The sequence below is a fragment of the Odontesthes bonariensis genome, chromosome 2, assembly GCF_027942865.1.
Source record: "Odontesthes bonariensis isolate fOdoBon6 chromosome 2, fOdoBon6.hap1, whole genome shotgun sequence".
Taxonomy (NCBI): domain Eukaryota; kingdom Metazoa; phylum Chordata; class Actinopteri; order Atheriniformes; family Atherinopsidae; genus Odontesthes; species Odontesthes bonariensis.
In genome coordinates, this window is record NC_134507.1 from 44,478,213 (window position 1) to 44,495,218 (window position 17,006).

At 42.6% G+C, this 17,006-nt stretch overlaps 1 protein-coding gene across 3 annotated transcripts in view; it reads left to right on the forward strand.

Annotated features, from left to right (window-relative positions):
- Nucleotides 1-14,417, forward strand: part of rasgrp3 (RAS guanyl releasing protein 3 (calcium and DAG-regulated)) — a 64,709-nt gene extending 50,292 nt beyond the window's left edge. For 2 of the 3 annotated variants that reach the window (XM_075482145.1, XM_075482130.1), the window contains 9 exons: nucleotides 5,094-5,372; nucleotides 5,672-5,752; nucleotides 5,952-6,062; nucleotides 6,157-6,272; nucleotides 8,140-8,287; nucleotides 8,443-8,479; nucleotides 10,570-10,719; nucleotides 10,904-11,280; nucleotides 12,968-14,417. In XM_075482145.1, coding sequence (XP_075338260.1) covers nucleotides 5,094-5,372; nucleotides 5,672-5,752; nucleotides 5,952-6,062; nucleotides 6,157-6,272; nucleotides 8,140-8,287; nucleotides 8,443-8,479; nucleotides 10,570-10,719; nucleotides 10,904-11,280; nucleotides 12,968-13,003 — 1,335 coding nt within the window. In that variant the 3' untranslated portion in view covers nucleotides 13,004-14,417. Of the gene's footprint in view, nucleotides 1-5,093; nucleotides 5,373-5,671; nucleotides 5,753-5,951; nucleotides 6,063-6,156; nucleotides 6,273-8,139; nucleotides 8,288-8,442; nucleotides 8,480-10,569; nucleotides 10,720-10,903; nucleotides 11,281-12,962 lie in introns of all 3 variants that reach the window. The other variant, XM_075482137.1, reaches the window with a different exon arrangement.
- The last annotated feature ends 2,589 nt before the right edge of the window (nucleotides 14,418-17,006 follow it).

Below are 17,006 nucleotides of genomic sequence, written 5' to 3' on the forward strand. Positions count from 1 at the left end.
GCAAACCAGCTTTGGGCATTTTTTTGTATAGAACTTTACCTCGGGTTTTATCATAACTTTATAATCAAACATAAACCACAGAATGGGGTAAGAGTGCTCATCAATGGGACAACAAACCTGAGTCATATGGTCTGCGCTGAAACACAGATTTCAGAAATGTCTTTAATTGAGATGCTGAGATGTTCTTTCCAGGGAATTTTACTACTCAGTCAACACTTTTTTCTTTGCTTGTATTTTTTTTTAAGTTTTGAGACTCACCAAAATGATATGTAATCCAGACTTTATGATTTTTTTTTTTAAGTAAAAGTGTGTCAGAATTTTTAGATGATTTTTCTTATTTACTTTTTGATTGTAAATTGTAAATTTACTTTTTTGATTGTAAGACATAAAGACCTGGATGACTCAGAACTGTCTGCTTCTAAATTCAGACAAAACTGAAGTCGTTATCTTTGGACCTGAGCGTTTCAGGGAGAAATTGTCTAGCTATATAGTTACTCTAGATGGTATTTCCTTGGCTTCTAGTTCTACAGTGAGGAACCTTGGAGTTATTTTTGACCAGAATTTATCATTTGACTCGCATATAAAACAGGTTACTAGGATTGCTTTCTTTCATCTTCGTAATATTGTTAAAATCAGGAACATCCTGTCTCAGAGTGATGCAGAAAAACTAGTCCATGCATTTGTTACTTCGGGATTGGACTACTGTAATTCTTTATTATTGGGCTGTCCCACATATTCTCTGAAAAGCCTTCAGCTGATCCAAAATGCTGCAGCCAGAGTTCTGATGAGAACTAACAGGAGAGATCATACTTCTCCAGTTTTAGCTTCTCTTCATTGGCTCCCTGTTAGATTTAGAATAGAATTTAAGATTCTTCTCCTCACATATAAAGTTCTTAATGACCGAGCTCCATCATATCTTAAATATCTCATTGTAAGATATTTTCCTAACAGAGCACTTCGTTCCCAAAATGCAGGTTTACTTGAGGTTCCCAGAGTTTCTAAAAGTAGAATGGGAGGCAGAGCCTTCAGTTATCAGGCCCCTCTCTGTGGAACCAGCTGCCAGTTTGGGAGGCAGAGCCTTCAGTTATCAGGCCCCTCTCTGTGGAACCAGCTGCCAGTTTGGGAGGCAGAGCCTTCAGTTATCAGGCCCCTCTCTGTGGAACCAGCTGCCAGTTTGGGAGGCAGAGCCTTCAGTTATCAGGCCCCTCTCTGTGGAACCAGCTGCCAGTTTGGGAGGCAGAGCCTTCAGTTATTAGGCCCCTCTCTGTGGAACCAGCTGACAGTTTGGGAGGCAGTCCCTTCAGTTATCAGGCCCCTCCCTGTGGAACCAGCTGCCAGTTTGGGAGGCAGAGCCTTCAGTTATCAGGCCCCTCTCTGTGGAACCAGCTGCCAGTTTGGGAGCCAGAGCCTTCAGTTATCAGGCCCCTCTCTGTGGAACCAGATGCCAGTTTGGGAGGCAGAGCCTTCAGTTATCAGGCCCCTCTCTGTGGAACCAGCTGCCAGTTTGTGAGGCAGAGCCTTCAGTTATCAGGCCCCTCTCTGTGGAACCAGCTGCCAGTTTGGGAGGCAGAGCCTTCAGTTATCAGGCCCCTCTCTGTGGAACCAGCTGCCAGTTTGGGAAGCAGAGCCTTCAGTTATCAGGCCCCTCTCTGTGGAACCAGCTGCCAGTTTGGGAGGCAGAGCCTTCAGTTATCAGGCCCCTCTCTGTGGAACCAGCTGCCAGTTTGGGAGGCAGAGCCTTCAGTTATCAGGCCCCTCCTTGTGTAACCAGCTGCCAGTTTGGGAGGCAGAGCCTTCAGTTATCAGGCCCCTCTCTGTGGAACCAGTGGCCAGTTTGGGAGGCAGAGCCTTCAGTTATCAGGCCCCTCCTTGTGGAACCAGCTGCCAGTTTGGGAGGCAGAGCCTTCAGTTATCAGGCCCCTCTCTGTGGAACCAGCTGCCAGTTTGGGAAGCAGAGCCTTCAGTTATCAGGCCCCTCTCTGTGGAACCAGCTGCCAGTTTGGGAGGCAGAGCCTTCAGTTATCAGGCCCCTCTCTGTGGAACCAGCTGCCAGTTTGGGAGGCAGAGCCTTCAGTTATCAGGCCCCTCTCTCTGGAACCAGTGGCCAGTTTGGGAGGCAGAGCCTTCAGTTATCAGGCCCCTCTCTGTGGAACCAGCTGCCAGTTTGGGAAGCAGAGCCTTCAGTTATCAGGCCCCTCCTTGTGGAACCAGCTGCCAGTTTGGGAGGCAGAGCCTTCAGTTATCAGGCCCCTCTCTGTGGAACCAGCTGCCAGTTTGGGAAGCAGAGCCTTCAGTTATCAGGCCCCTCCTTGTGGAACCAGCTGCCAGTTTGGGAGGCAGAGCCTTCAGTTATCAGGCCCCTCTCTGTGGAATAAGCTGCCAGTTTGGGAGGCAGAGCCTTCAGTTATCAGGCCCCTCTCTGTGGAACCAGCAGCCAGTTTGGGAGGCAGAGCCTTCAGTTATCAGGCCCCTCCTTGTGGAACCAGCTGCCAGTTTGGGAGGCAGAGCCTTCAGTTATCAGGCCCCTCTCTCTGGAATCAGCTGCCAGTTTGGGAGGCAGAGCCTTCAGTTATCAGGCCCCTCTCTGTGGAACCAGCTGCCAGTTTGGGAGGCAGAGCCTTCAGTTATCAGGCCCTTCCTTGTGGAACCAGCTGCCAGTTTGGGAGGCAGAGCCTTCAGTTATCAGGCCCCTCTCTGTGGAATAAGCTGCCAGTTTGGGAGGCAGAGCCTTCAGTTATCAGGCCCCTCTCTGTGGAACCAGCAGCCAGTTTGGGAGGCAGATCCTTCAGTTATCAGGCCCCTCTCTGTGGAACCAGCGGCCAGTTTGGGAGGCAGAGCCTTCAGTTATCAGGCCCCTCTCTGTGGAACCAGCGGCCAGTTTGGGAGGCAGAGCCTTCAGTTATCAGGCCCCTCTCTCTGGAACCAGCTGCCAGTTTGGGAAGCAGAGCCTTCAGTTATCAGGCTCCTCTCTGTGGAATCAGCTGCCAGTTTGGGAGGCAGAGCCTTCAGTTATCAGGCCCCTCTCTGTGGAAGCAGCTGCCAGTTTGGGAGGCAGAGCCTTCAGTTATTAGGCCCCTCCTTGTGGAACCAGCTGCCAGTTTGGGAGGCAGAGCCTTCAGTTATCAGGCCCCTCTCTGTGGAATAAGCTGCCAGTTTGGGAGGCAGAGCCTTCAGTTATCAGGCCCCTCTCTGTGGAACCAGCAGCCAGTTTGGGAGGCAGATCCTTCAGTTATCAGGCCCCTCTCTGTGGAACCAGCGGCCAGTTTGGGAGGCAGAGCCTTCAGTTATCAGGCCCCTCTCTCTGGAACCAGCTGCCAGTTTGGGAAGCAGAGCCTTCAGTTATCAGGCTCCTCTCTGTGGAACCAGCTGCCAGTTTGGGAGGCAGAGCCTTCAGTTATCAGGCCCCTCTCTGTGGAAGCAGCTGCCAGTTTGGGAGGCAGAGCCTTCAGTTATCAGGCCCCTCCTTGTGGAACCAGCTGCCAGTTTGGGAGGCAGAGCCTTCAGTTATCAGGCCCCTCTCTCTGGAACCAGCTGCCAGTTTGGGAAGCAGAGCCTTCAGTTATCAGGCTTCTCTCTGTGGAACCAGCTGCCAGTTTGGGAGGCAGAGCCTTCAGTTATCAGGCCCCTCCTTGTGGAACCAGCTGCCAGTTTGGGAGGCAGAGCCTTCAGTTATCAGGCCCCTTTCTGTGGAACCAGCTGCCAGTTTGGGAGGCAGAGCCTTCAGTTATCAGGCTCCTCTCTGTGGAACCAGCTGCCAGTTTGGGAGGCAGAGCCTTCAGTTATCAGGCCCCTCTCTGTGGAACCAGCTGCCAGTTTGGGAGGCAGAGCCTTCAGTTATCAGGCCCCTCTCTGTGAAACCAGCTGCCAGTTTGGGAGGCAGATCCTTCAGTTATCAGGCCCCTCCTTGTGGAACCAGCTGCCAGTTTGGGAGGCAGAGCCTTCAGTTATCAGGCCCCTCTCTGTGGAACCAGCTGCCAGTTTGGGAGGCAGAGCCTTCAGTTATCAGGCCCCTCTCTGTGGAACCAGCTGCCAGTTTGGGAGGCAGAGCCTTCAGTTATCAGGCCCCTCTCTGTGGAACCAGCTGCCAGTTTGGAAGGCAGAGCCTTCAGTTATCAGGCCCCTCTCTGTGGAACCAGCGGTCAATTTGGGAGGCAGAGCCTTCAGTTATCAGGCCCCTCTATGTGGAACCAGCTGCCAGTTTGGGAGGCAGAGCCTTCAGTTATCAGGCCCCTCTCTTTGGAACCAGCTGCCAGTTTGGGAGGCAGAGCCTTCAGTTATCAGGCTTAATTTTTAAATGAATGAATTGGATATAAATAAACTGAATTGAATTGAATAGACACTTTCAATAGACAATAGGTTTCTTCCTGTTAAAAGGGAGTCGTTTCTCTCCACAGTCGCCTCAGGCACGCTCAGGACGGGAGAATGGACCGAAAAAAAGAAAAAAAAAAGTTTCAGTGCAATCTGTTGGTTTCCTTAGATAGGAAGTTGTTTTTGAATTGGCTCTATATGAACGAATTGGAGTATTTTATGAATAATTATGATTACAATTAATTGAATTCCAATTGGCTTGAATTGGACTTCATTATCTAAGTGCCTTGAGATGACATTTGTTGTATTTGGCGCTATATAAATAAAAATGAATTGAATTGAACTTGAAAATAGATAGAGGAATAAGTTTAAAAGTAAATAATATATTATGATTCAGTTCATTACAACAGTTCATTGGACCTATTTATACTTGAATGTGGACACACAAACAGACCACTGTGGGCACCACAGATGGAGATAGTTGTTCTCTTTATAGTGCCAGCTATTTCATGTCTGATGTGGTTTGAAGTCGGGTGAGAACTTTTTGTTTTCCTGTGCACTGACTCAGCTCCCTCTGAATGAAACCAAACTCCAGTTGCCTGTCATCATCCTTGATCCTTTCTTTGATTGATTCTATCTGTGTCTAATGTCACCATATATTGGAAAATAAACTGTTTGCACTTTGTCTTGGCTAACCACAGCAAAGTGTCACATCAATTTACACAATACTTACTATGTGACTTAATCGCTACATTATTACAAATTTCTGCCTTTTCTTGACCCAGATATGGAGCGAGATGACTGATCTGGTCTCTTCCAACAACAACTACTCCTTCTACCGAAAGGCTTTTAACGAGTGCCAAGGATTTAAAATCCCCATACTGGGCGTCCATCTGAAGGACTTGATTGCAGTGCATGTTGTCTTTCCTGACTGGGTTGGTGACAGTGATAAAATGAACCTTGTGAAGATGCACCAGCTTTACATGACCTTCAATGAACTTGTGTCACTGCAAAGTGCAGTTGCCCAAGTGGAGCCCAACATGGACCTTATCTACCTGCTAACGGTGAGGGATTACCAGAAGTAGAAACTTTAAGGGAAACCATGCAGAACAGAATTTCTTTGGTTTCTCATGAGCTTCATCATTAATCATTTATGACAGCTTATTGTAGAGGAACAGCTATGGAGGACATAATCTGATGGGTACTCTCAAAACAGCTCATGATATGGCTGTTTAATTTATAATCATGTGGGCATCTCTGTTAGGACGTGGCCACCACTGCAACTTGATCCTATAGTATACAAAAACTCACAATTCTTGATTGATATTTGAGGTGATTGTACCCAAACATTTGTGTTTTTCAGCTTTCTTTAGACCTATATTACTCAGAAGATGAGATTTACGAGCTGTCATTGCTACGGGAACCACGTAACTCAAAATCACTGGTAAGTTTCAGTCAAACTGATGATCGCTGATCAAAATGAAGATGTATGGAAGCATAATACTTTATTTGGAAAGCGAAAAGGTATTTTAACATGTGATAAAGGGTGAGACTTTTTTTTCTTTTGTGAAAGTGTGACCTCATAGTGAAACACATTCATTGTTTATAAACTGAGTTTTGTGTATGTGCATCTGGCCTCCCAGCCTACCTCTCCAACGACTCCCAACAAGCCTTTAGCCCCCCTGGACTGGGCCTCTGCTGTCACCAAACCAGACCCCTCTGTGGTCAACAAACACATCCAGAAGGTGGTGGATGTAAGTAGACAACCCTTTTCAGAATACAGAAACCTGCACATGTGTCATTGTGTAACATATTATAGTATTTAGTTTCATGTCTGTCTTTGGATAGTCTGTCTTCAGGAATTATGACCATGACCATGATGGTTATATTTCTCAAGAAGACTTCGAGAGCATCGCTGCTAACTTCCCATTCATTGACTCCTTCTGTGTTTTGGACAAAGATCAGTGAGTATTGGACACTGAGATGAACTACAGTATCTGTGGAATTAGCAATTATTTTTTCAAAGAGCCCAACCCATTGTTATCACAGAATTATTAAATGGATTGCTGAATTAGTGGTGCTTAGTCTGCTGTACCACCAATGGTACAGACTTTTTTTAAAACTCAATTTTGGGCTGTAAAATGTATAATATATGTATAATGATACACTGTTATTGTTGGACCATTGCATACAAATGTACCTGGAATCTCTAAATTTAAAAGTTTAAAATCATATGCGTTTTGATTCATTCTCACCAGTGAACGAGCCCCCTGGACTGTATTCCCTTTTAATTCCATCACATAGGCTCCAAGGGAAATTGGTCAAGCCATGCCCACACAATCGGCCCAAATAGCAATTGAATGATGGAAATGTTCAGAAAACCTCCAGAAAACTGACCAGATGGCTTGTAAAAGCCAGTGTTATGAACATCATATTAATTTGAAGACCAAAAATATTTTTGGAGCTAGCACCTAGTGACCCTAAGTGCTAAGTGGCATTGAACTGTGATGGGCTTGAATTTTCTGGCCCAGTGACATTATCATACTTTTATACAGTTTATATGTCAGAATTGTATTTTTCAATGCTTTTATAATAATTGATGTAAAAATCAAGTTTTTGAAAAGCTTGTTGACCTTACTTGCAGTTGGAAGGGTTGCAAGTGAAAATGAAATGTGGTGCATAAAAAGGTGTTCTGAGGATCTAATCTTTCCATCTCAGCACCATGGGGAGTAGAACTTTCAGCTGCTCTGCTCCCCAGCTCTGGAATTCCTTGCCACCACCCATCTGTAAAAGAAATCTACTTAAGTTCTGTCAAATATTTGTAACTGATTCTGCGATGTTTCTGGAGGTAGTTCAGTGGATTCAGCCACCTGCTTCCTGTTGCCAATTAGCAAGCTTATAGTTAGGGATGGCTCAGGTGATCCTGAAACATCCCATAGTTAAGCTGCTATAGGCCTAGACTGCTGGGGGGCCTCATCTGTCACACCTTTCCTCACTTCACTCTCTTTATGTATATGTGACATTATTATGGTCATTAACTCGTGTTTCCCTGTTCCAACAGATATCCTTTGAATGGTGTTACAGTGCCGCCGCCGCGGCAGCCCCCCCCCCCCCCCCCCCCCCCCCCTTTCTGTCTTCTCAAACCCCAGCTGGTGGAGGCGGATGGCCACCCTTCCTGAGTCTGGTTCTGCCAGAGGTTTCTTCCTGTTAAAAGGGAGTCGTTTCTCTCCACAGTCGCCTCAGGCACGCTCAGGCCGGGAGATTGGACCGAAAAACAAAAAGTTTTCAGTGCAATCTGTTGGTTTTCTTAGCTAGGAAATTGTTTTTGAATTGGCTCTATATGAACGAATTGGATTATTTTATGAATTATGATTATTATTAATTAATTGAATTCCAATTGGCTTGAATTGGACTTACTATCTAAGTGCCTTGAGATGACATTTGTTGTATTTGGCGCTATATAAATAAAAATGAATTGAATTGAATTGAAATGAATCTCCCTGTCACCAAATCCAGACTCAAAACGCATCTATTCAAGATCGCCTCCTCACTGTAACCATTGGGCATGTTACTACTCTGTCCTCCATTTTCTTTTTAACTCCCTTCTTTTCTTTTACCGTTTGATGATTTTATTATATCTGATTAATGTTGATGCACATGCACGGTGTCCTTGAGTGTCAAGAAAGGTGCACAAGTGGTATTTATTATAAGTTTAAAACCTGTGTGTTACAGAAGCAGTTGGAGGGAAAGTTTTTGTTGTAATCTTTTTTTTTATTGTATGATATCTGAAAGGACTGGAACTTTTCACTTCTTTCTCTATCTTCATCTCAGAGATGGATTAATTGGCAAGGATGAGATGATAGCATATTTCCTTCGGGCTAACCCATTGCTCCAGTGTAAGATGGGACCAGGATTCATCCACAACTTCCAAGAAATGACTTACCTGAAGCCTACATTCTGTGAACATTGTGCTGGATTTGTGGGTATCTCCGAAATCTCCTCAGTGCATGTCTCTTACCTCATTAGTTTTACTCCTAGCATTTATATCATTTACATCATAGAGGCATTAATATACCTCTTGATTACTACTTGTCTTCTCTGTACCCTCATCTTGCTCTTTTTGCATATGTGCAGCTTTGGGGGATCATCAAACAGGGCTTCAAGTGCAAAGGTAGAGTTTCACTGGTTTCTTCTCTGAATGCCTTTCATGACTCATTTATGAAACATGTAACATTTAACATTAAAGGGACACTTTGTAATTTCTTCCCCCATCTAGAGGTGCAATTTTATTTTGCAAAGTCGAATGAATTTGCTCTCTAGCGCCTCGCGTTTTCAAATGTGCGTTGCAACTTCTTGAACTACGGCAGGCGGTATGTGTCAAGATTCAAGAAGCTACAAACAAAAAGACATCAAGACACACAGTACAAAGGATTACATAACACACATACAATAACACTATAAATACAGATGACAGATAACATGTCAGATAACAGAAGTTGACATAGCCTTTGGTGTGCAAGCAATGCAATTAGTCATATTCCGGGACGTCGACGCAGCGTTAGCGTTAGCAGCAGTGTGTAGTTGCTATCTGGATGTTCTTTTAAATAAACTCCCGGTAAACTTACAAACTTTCTAATGCCTCGTTTTGTGAGTTAAGGGCCTATGTGTACTACGGCAGAAGTTTGGTAACAATCAATGCATTATTAGTGAGATAAAATCTATTTAGCGCCAGTAATAAGCCATTCGGCGGACGTGACGTCAAAATGACGTAATTTCCGCTTGCAGGCCTGGCGTTGGGGAAAACGCGATTCGAAGTGCTTTATGTCCCTCTCGGCACTTCGTCGTTTTTCATAGACCGGAAGGACATGGCAGCCTCCATAGAGCTCGCCCGCTCTATGTAGATACAAACAAGTTATTCTTCACTCAGGAGGATAAGTGAGATTTTTGACAGAGATAATTTTACACCAATGAGGACTAATTTATGAATGAATATGTTTATTTGAGCTAATAAATGACTTAATATATTACATAGTGTCGCTTTAACATTTTAGTTCAAACAAAAATACTCTCTTTCAGTCCAACTATCAGTTGCAGCCAATGGCTATTGTAACTGAGGAGGCATACTGTGAAAAATGTGTGTGCACGTGCAGTTCCTGTAAGCACATCCCCCAAAAAGATCTGTCAATAAAAGCCAAAGGGTTGTCGACATGAAAATCCAAATAATAAATGACAGACTAACACACGCCCCAGCAATTGAGCCCAGTAAGTAAATGTGAACAGGAAAGAAAGAAAGGTTCTGACTGAACCTGAGGTTGCTCCTGTCTCCTGTCCTTTTTATGTCCACATGGGACTTTTTTCACAGGTATGGTAAATAGACTTCTTTTCTAGTCAAGCTGACCACTCAAAGCACTTTTTCCCTACATTCACCCATACAGCACATCTTAGTTTATATAGTTGTATAGACAGTTTCTTCAAGACATTCACTCACATCTATACACCGATGCGTCGGTAGGTAACCTGGGCTTCACTGTCTTGCCCAAGGACGACTTCTGGAAGTCGAACCACCGACCTTCCAATTGGTAGGCGACTGCTCTTCCTCCTGAGCTGTTCCTAATTTGCACTAACTTTAAATCAAATAATGTATCCAAATGTCCAACAAAGACACTTGCAACAGGAATAGGTGGCATCAGTTTCAGGAGTTTGACCAAGTCATCAAACTACCTTATTACTACCTCCAAATAACATTTCCTCCAATTCCACACGTTAGAGTATCCACAAAGCAGTATGATTCTGCACTTTTAGTATTCTGGATTATGTGGAGTTTGTATTAAACTAGTTTTGGCAGGTGACACCATCAATAAGGTCACTATAGAGATGCTTGAAGAATGTGCATCCTTAATGATCCAAAACTAAGAGGTCTTTTTCATATAGTATCAGTTACAGAATTTTTCCTGACGACAGAACATTTCAGCCTTCCCTTGGACCTTTAGACCCACTGAGTAAGCTATACAACTCCTGGCAATAACTTGAGCAAAAACACACAGGATCAAGCTCAATTTAATTTTTAATGATCATTTCCCTTGAACCCTTTTTTATTTTTCTCCTTGCCTCCTCCAAGCAGTCACTGCTGCCAACTATCATGACACTACATGGTCTTAGACACGATGCATCTCAATCAGAAACGTCAGCTTCCTCTTGTGATGCTTGAGCTGTTTTGCTTTGACAGCACTTTGAGCTAATGAGTCTTCATGTACTTTGCAGACTGCGGTGTGAACTGTCATAAACAATGCCGGGAGCTGCTGGTTCTGGCCTGCAGGAAGCTTATTCACTCTGGCTCTCTGAGCAGCGTTTCTCCAGCGAGACTGACCCACAGCTCACTGCCCAGCAGCCCCGCACTGCCCACCTGTACAGGTCCTTTTCTCTTACAAAAAAGACAACTTGCTTTCTTCTGAAGAACCTTCTCTGGCTTCATGGGAATAAATTACTTTCATTTTTAAGTTTGGAATTTTCATGCTTATTTGGCACGTTTGATTTCACTCATGTACACTAGGATGCAAACCATCTGACTAATGATTTATTGTGTTCCCTCACTCAGATGAGGACAATGTGTTCGAGTTCCCCGCTGTCACATCTGAAGGTCCGGCTGTGGTCACCAAGTCCATCACTCTGATGACCGGCTCAGCTCAGAGAATCTCTGTGCGCCTGCAGAGAGCCACAACCAGCCAGGCCACCCAAACAGAGCCCCTGTGGCCCGATCTCTGCTGGGGAGACACACAAGGCGGCTCCCACACCTTCCCCAAAATGAAATACAGGACACACAGAAAGACGTCTAAAAACAAAGGCTTTGCCTGCTGGGAAAGACAGAATGATGGACAGCAGCAGGCCATTCCTTCGTGGTGCGGTGCGGACTGTCAGAACAACCCGGACATCTCTGCAGGGCCCACACAGAACGGGGGAGCACATTTAAGGAAGGTAATGGATTCATCACTGATCGCAATTTGAAACTAATGTTTTAGCAAAAGAAAAACTTTCCCAACCTCAGCTGGAGGGAACATTAAAGGAAAAACTCAGAAGTTTTACACGCAAGGCTTTACTTGTAAATCTTTTTAGGTTCCAATTTTTATTATCTATTATTTTTAGGGAAGGCAGGGGTACGGTCAAAATAAAGTGCAAAAAATGTTATGTTTCCACTTCCAAGTTCAGCAACAACAGGTCTCTCACAGAGTAGCAGAAGTTTAAGCCCCGTGTCTCCAGCTTCCATGTCATCCCAAGAAGAAAGGGGAACACATGAAGTGCCTCTGTGACAGGCCGCTAGTAACAAAGTGCCTGAAGATCCAATTAAAATGGTTTTCTGTTATGTGTCGACACAACACTGGTTTGTTAATCTACAATAAAAAAAAAAAAGGTTGGTTGTGATTTAAGACGAGGATGAGAAGCCGAGCCAGATCAGGTTTAAAAATAAGAAAAATATGGATCCAAACGGAAGTTTTGAAGCTGAAGAGATCAAAAACTTGAATGTACATCACAGGCTTATAATTTGTGATCCACTTGGCAACAAAGAAACTGGGAAAAGTCAGGGATTATTAAAAGCATCGTCTATTAGAGAAAAAAAACAGAGAACTGAGCTAATGTGCTGCTCTGTCCCCGATGTTTGCTAAAGTTTGCTAATATTGTTTTCTCAGTGCTGTGAAGTTTACCATTGCATATCAGATTATAACAAACCGAAGGGGTTGTTTATTACAGGACCAAAAATAGGAACTAATGCACAAGGATGGTCATATAACGCAGTGTAAGATAAAGTAATACAAGAAACAGTGTTTTTTTTCTTTTCAAGATCTGTATCCATGCCTCTTAAAATGAATTAAATCAATTTTTCAAACACATATTTCCAGGAAATACTCCTACTTTGTGGGTAAAGAAGCCACTAGTTGAACTTTAGATATTCTGAAAAGGGTCTGACTGTAAAAGGCTGCTTTTTTTTAAACAGTGCAACCACCTCAGATAGTATAAGGATCTTTTTTTTAAGTTCATGGTTTGGCTTAAAGCCCCTTTGTGTGCATATGGAGGGTTGGGCTGTGAACAGTGTAAGTGCATGCTGGATCTGTTTTTGTAACTGATCATCCATGTTGAAGTAATGATGTAAAAGTTTATATTAAAACACAGTCATTATTTATACATATATATTTCTACATAAATATATATATCTATGTCCAGGATACATATACATATATATATGTATGTATATATATTTAAATTATTATCCATCTCATGTATGTTGAATAGTTTTATACTTATAAACGTTTATATAAAACAGAGTCAACATACAGTATATATCTGTTTTTATTATAAATGTTTATAAGAATAAAACTATTCAACCTACACGAGCAGTTAATAGATAATAATAATGTATTTATGTATAATGTATGTGTATTTTTTTTGTTACCCTGCAGTGAAGGCACAGCTGCATGTTCTTACAGGTTGTACCAGCGCGTTTTTGTCGTGGTTTAAAATGTATACTTTCTTTTGTGAATATACAGTACCTAAAACATGACAAGAATGCAATCAAAGGCAAGAGGAGAGGTTAAGTACAATTTGCACACACTAGGATTCTAAATACAAATGTTAAAATTTCTGTTCTCGTTCTTTCCCTCAAGGACAGCTGACTTGGTCTAAGCAACGTGGGCCAGTACCGTAGGACCAGAGGACACTTTGCCCCTGGGACCAGCATGCTCATCTCACTGGGGAGGGCTCTGGGTTGTTTAAGGTCCCCCTTCAGTGACCTGGAGTTGTCCTGACCTCTCTAGACCTCTTCATGGATATGTAGCTGCACTCAGGGAGGAGCTCAGTGGATACAGGACCGAGGGAATCACATCGATGACTCCTCCATTTGGGGGATCACTACTGAAAGCTGTAATCAAGACTTCAATTTGTTCCCAGAAGTACATTTTACATTAGTATTTAAAGAAAGTTGGAAAGAGACCCAATTTGACATAAATGGGCTATGAGTTCAACTCAGTGAAGGGATGGTTAGTTATTTTGCAACCAGCTTTCAAAGCTAGCTGAGATGTTGTACAAAGTGCAAAAGTGGAGTCCATGGAGAGCATTTTCTGATCCAGGCATCAAGGAAATTCTGGTGGTCAAATGATCAGAGAAAGCACGATGGATGTGCGAGAGAGTGTAGATGCTTGTATGTTGAAGCTTCAAAAAAGGGAAAAGCAAATTGGACGTGAACATTAAGGGTTCAGAATGTGAAGGACGTTAAGCTGAAAAAAACTGTTTTTTTCTCCAAACATGATTTCAAATTCTGTTTTTTTTTTAAAATGATTTATGCAGTCTGCACCTCACATCTACAGTCTGGTGATGCCTACCTTTAGCTTACAGGTTAAGAAAAAAAAAAAGAATTTCAGAGATATAACTGCTCACATGTCATACTTCTTCAGACACATTTTGACTTGCCATGCTTGGAACATAGAATTTTCAGTTAATATTTAATAACTTATATAAAACCAGAATGAACAAGGAGATCAAGTAAAATATAAAACATACTATCAGTACTCATTTAATTTGCATTTACTTATATAAAACTATATGTTTTCTACACAAAGATTAAATAACCAAGTTTTATATAAAGCAAATACAACTATCAGGTGAAAATGAGGCAGGTGCTGGTGATGATCTTCAGCTTTCTAGTATTGTAGCTCTGCACTGAATCAGTCCCCTGAGTTAGTCCTCTAACTTTGGTTCTCTGCGCTGATATGCAGCCCTCTAACCTCCACAGGACAGTGATGGCTCTTAAAAAATGAATGAAAAACACGCTGTGTGTTACTCTGTGTCCAGCAATAAATGCACATACACACTCTAACAACCATGATAAGAAAGTATAAATCGGATGAATCTGAGCTGGTTACATCTCCTCTAACATTTACAATGTTGTGTTTCAACTTCGTCTTTCTAGTCTTCTTCTTTTCTATTAATTCTGACAACCAAGGAAGATGCATTTCTATGATGAAAACAAAATACTTTTCAGATCCCCAGCTTGATGGTGAAGTTGGCTAGTTCCAGGTTAATGGCATTGTAGAGGGCCTGTTTATGAACAATAAAGAGTTTGGAGTGGGTTTGGCTTTAATTCCTGCTCTGCCATGTCATCAAAATGAGTATTTCTTATCTGAATGAAAAAAATGTTTAATGGTCTCATTCCACAGTTTATCACAACATAGTTCGCAGTCTTTTAAAATGTTTAACTAATTCTTTTCTGTGTTGACTTTAACAAGAAAATACATTTTAGAGCAGCTGTTTTATGAACAGAATACTTTTCCTCATTGTAGTGCAGTTAGTTTTGCACATTAAAATTAAATCATATTTGTTTTTGCAGGAGTGGCAGCTATCTTCAGATCAGGGTTACTAATCAGTCCCAGACCCAAGATTAGTTTGAGCTCTTTTGAATCTCTGATTCTCAGTTTTTCCCACGCAAATCAAATCAAATCAAATCAAATTTATTTGTATAGCACATTTCATGTACAAACAGTTCAAAGTGCTTTACATAAAATAAAAGCATTGCAGCAGGGAGTGCAAGAAGCATTAAAAATACATAAAAGAATATAAAGAGAAACAAATAAAATCATTTAAATGAATTTAAAATCAGGCAACAGTCTAGACAGGCATGCAAACTTGCCACCTTTCGGCGAAATTCGCCGTTTTGAAATCAAAATGGGTCATTCTTCTGAATCGCGTAGATCCGAGGAGAAAAAAAAATAGGGGGGGGGGGGGGGGTGAGCATGTCAACTAGCGAGTGGAACTGTGAACCTCAAAACTACACTAGACCTATGTGACAACAAATGACTGACAAGAGTGGCGTGTGAGAGAACCACTATCACCAATCAGAAGTGAGGAGGGCGAACCCCTATTCACACCCCCACCCCCCCCCCCTCCCGGACCACCCCCCTGCTACAATTTGACTGATGTCCTGAAATAGTCTTCATAACGAATTGTGTCGTTAGATCAATTAATGTGCTTTTAATAGTGTCTTTGATACAAGTGTCAGCTAAATGTCTTGATAACAGACTTGAAATAGTCAACAATTCCTCGATATTTCACCGCCTCACAGAACGCTGTTTGTGTTAGTGCTACTCGAGGTAACTGTAGAGTGGCTAACTAGCGCCTTCCACACAAGTTCAGGGCTTTGCTAATACTTTTAGCCAACGTCAATGGAGACCTTAATTGTCGCCGGACTTGGCTTTTTAACGAGGTATGCCCCTTCATAATACCCTCCGATAATCACGGAAAGGGAACATTTTGCCCATTTGAGGAGGTCGTTTCATTCGTCGTGAGTTTATCAATGCAGAGTCCGGAGAGCTCTGCCACAGGTCGACCCCCATCCCCTCGCTGTTCGCCCACACCCCCGTTGATGATGACAGCCTACAGGTGCACTCGTGTTCATCCAGTATGATGCACCATCAATCGAAGTTAAAAGGGGGCACAATGTAGGATTACGTAGTGCTCGTGGCATGCATGTCTCAAAACTTACACTGTCATGAAAAAATGCCGTTTAACTAAGCTTGCCGCGAGAATGTTTTTCTGTTAGAGTGCCAGCTGTCGATACAAATTTGTCTCTGGCGGTACGTCAAGTGAATTGCTGATATAAGTTTTTCCCGTGGAGCTCGTTTGGCTCGGCATGCCAAACGTTCACTTTCGTGGTTTAATGACAGCGGACCGTGAAAGTGGTCGGGAGAGTCATCGTTCAGGCTATTACTAAGCATAGGCTGTCTTGGGGCAGTAATTAATTAAACGTTTAATCCTACATACTTGTAGTATCCCTTTAAGGACCATGGGACTAAATTTTTCGTTAAATTTAATGTAATTAAATGTATGATACTACAGTTAAATGTTTTTGAAGACCTGTGATGTTATATATCAAACACATAATAGTACAGTAAATGCAATTGATAGGCCTACTGTACCTATAAATTCATCTTTTATGCTGCACAGCTGTTCTCTACTTAATGCAAATGGGACATACTGTATATTTTATAATATATATTTTGTATAATTTACAACTTAATGCGTCTCATGTTTCCGCTTTTCCGCGCGTGCCGTGTGTCCGTGTACCCTTCTCACCTTTTTCACCCCTGACCAGTTTGCATGCCTGCTAGATAAGTTAAAAGATATTTCATGCATAGACACATGAGAAAAGAAATGTTTTTAACCTGGATTTAAAAATGTCTACATTTGGTGAAAGTTTAATCTCCACTGGCAGTTTGTTCCACTTGTTTGCAGCATAACAGCTAAATGCTGCTTCTCCATGTTTAGTCTGGACTCTGGACTCTGGACTGGACCAGCTGGCCTGAGTCCTTGGATCTAAGCAAAGTGGAAATCCCAGAAACCTCTTGTGTTTGTTGTTGTGTATCGTCCACCTGGCCCTTATTCTGAGTTTCTGTCTGAATTCTCAGAGTTTTTATCCCAGTTAGTGCTGAGTACAGATAAAGTCATTGTAGTGGGTGACTTTAATATTCATGTAGATGTTGAAAATGACAGCCTGAATATGAACTTTAATTCTATATTGGACTCTATTGGATTTTCTCAGAGTGTTCACAGAGCGACTCACTGCCTTAATCACACCCTTGATCTTGTTCTGACTTATGGCATTGAGAGTGAACAGTTAACAGTGTTCCCTCATAACCCTGTCTTATCTGACCATTTTC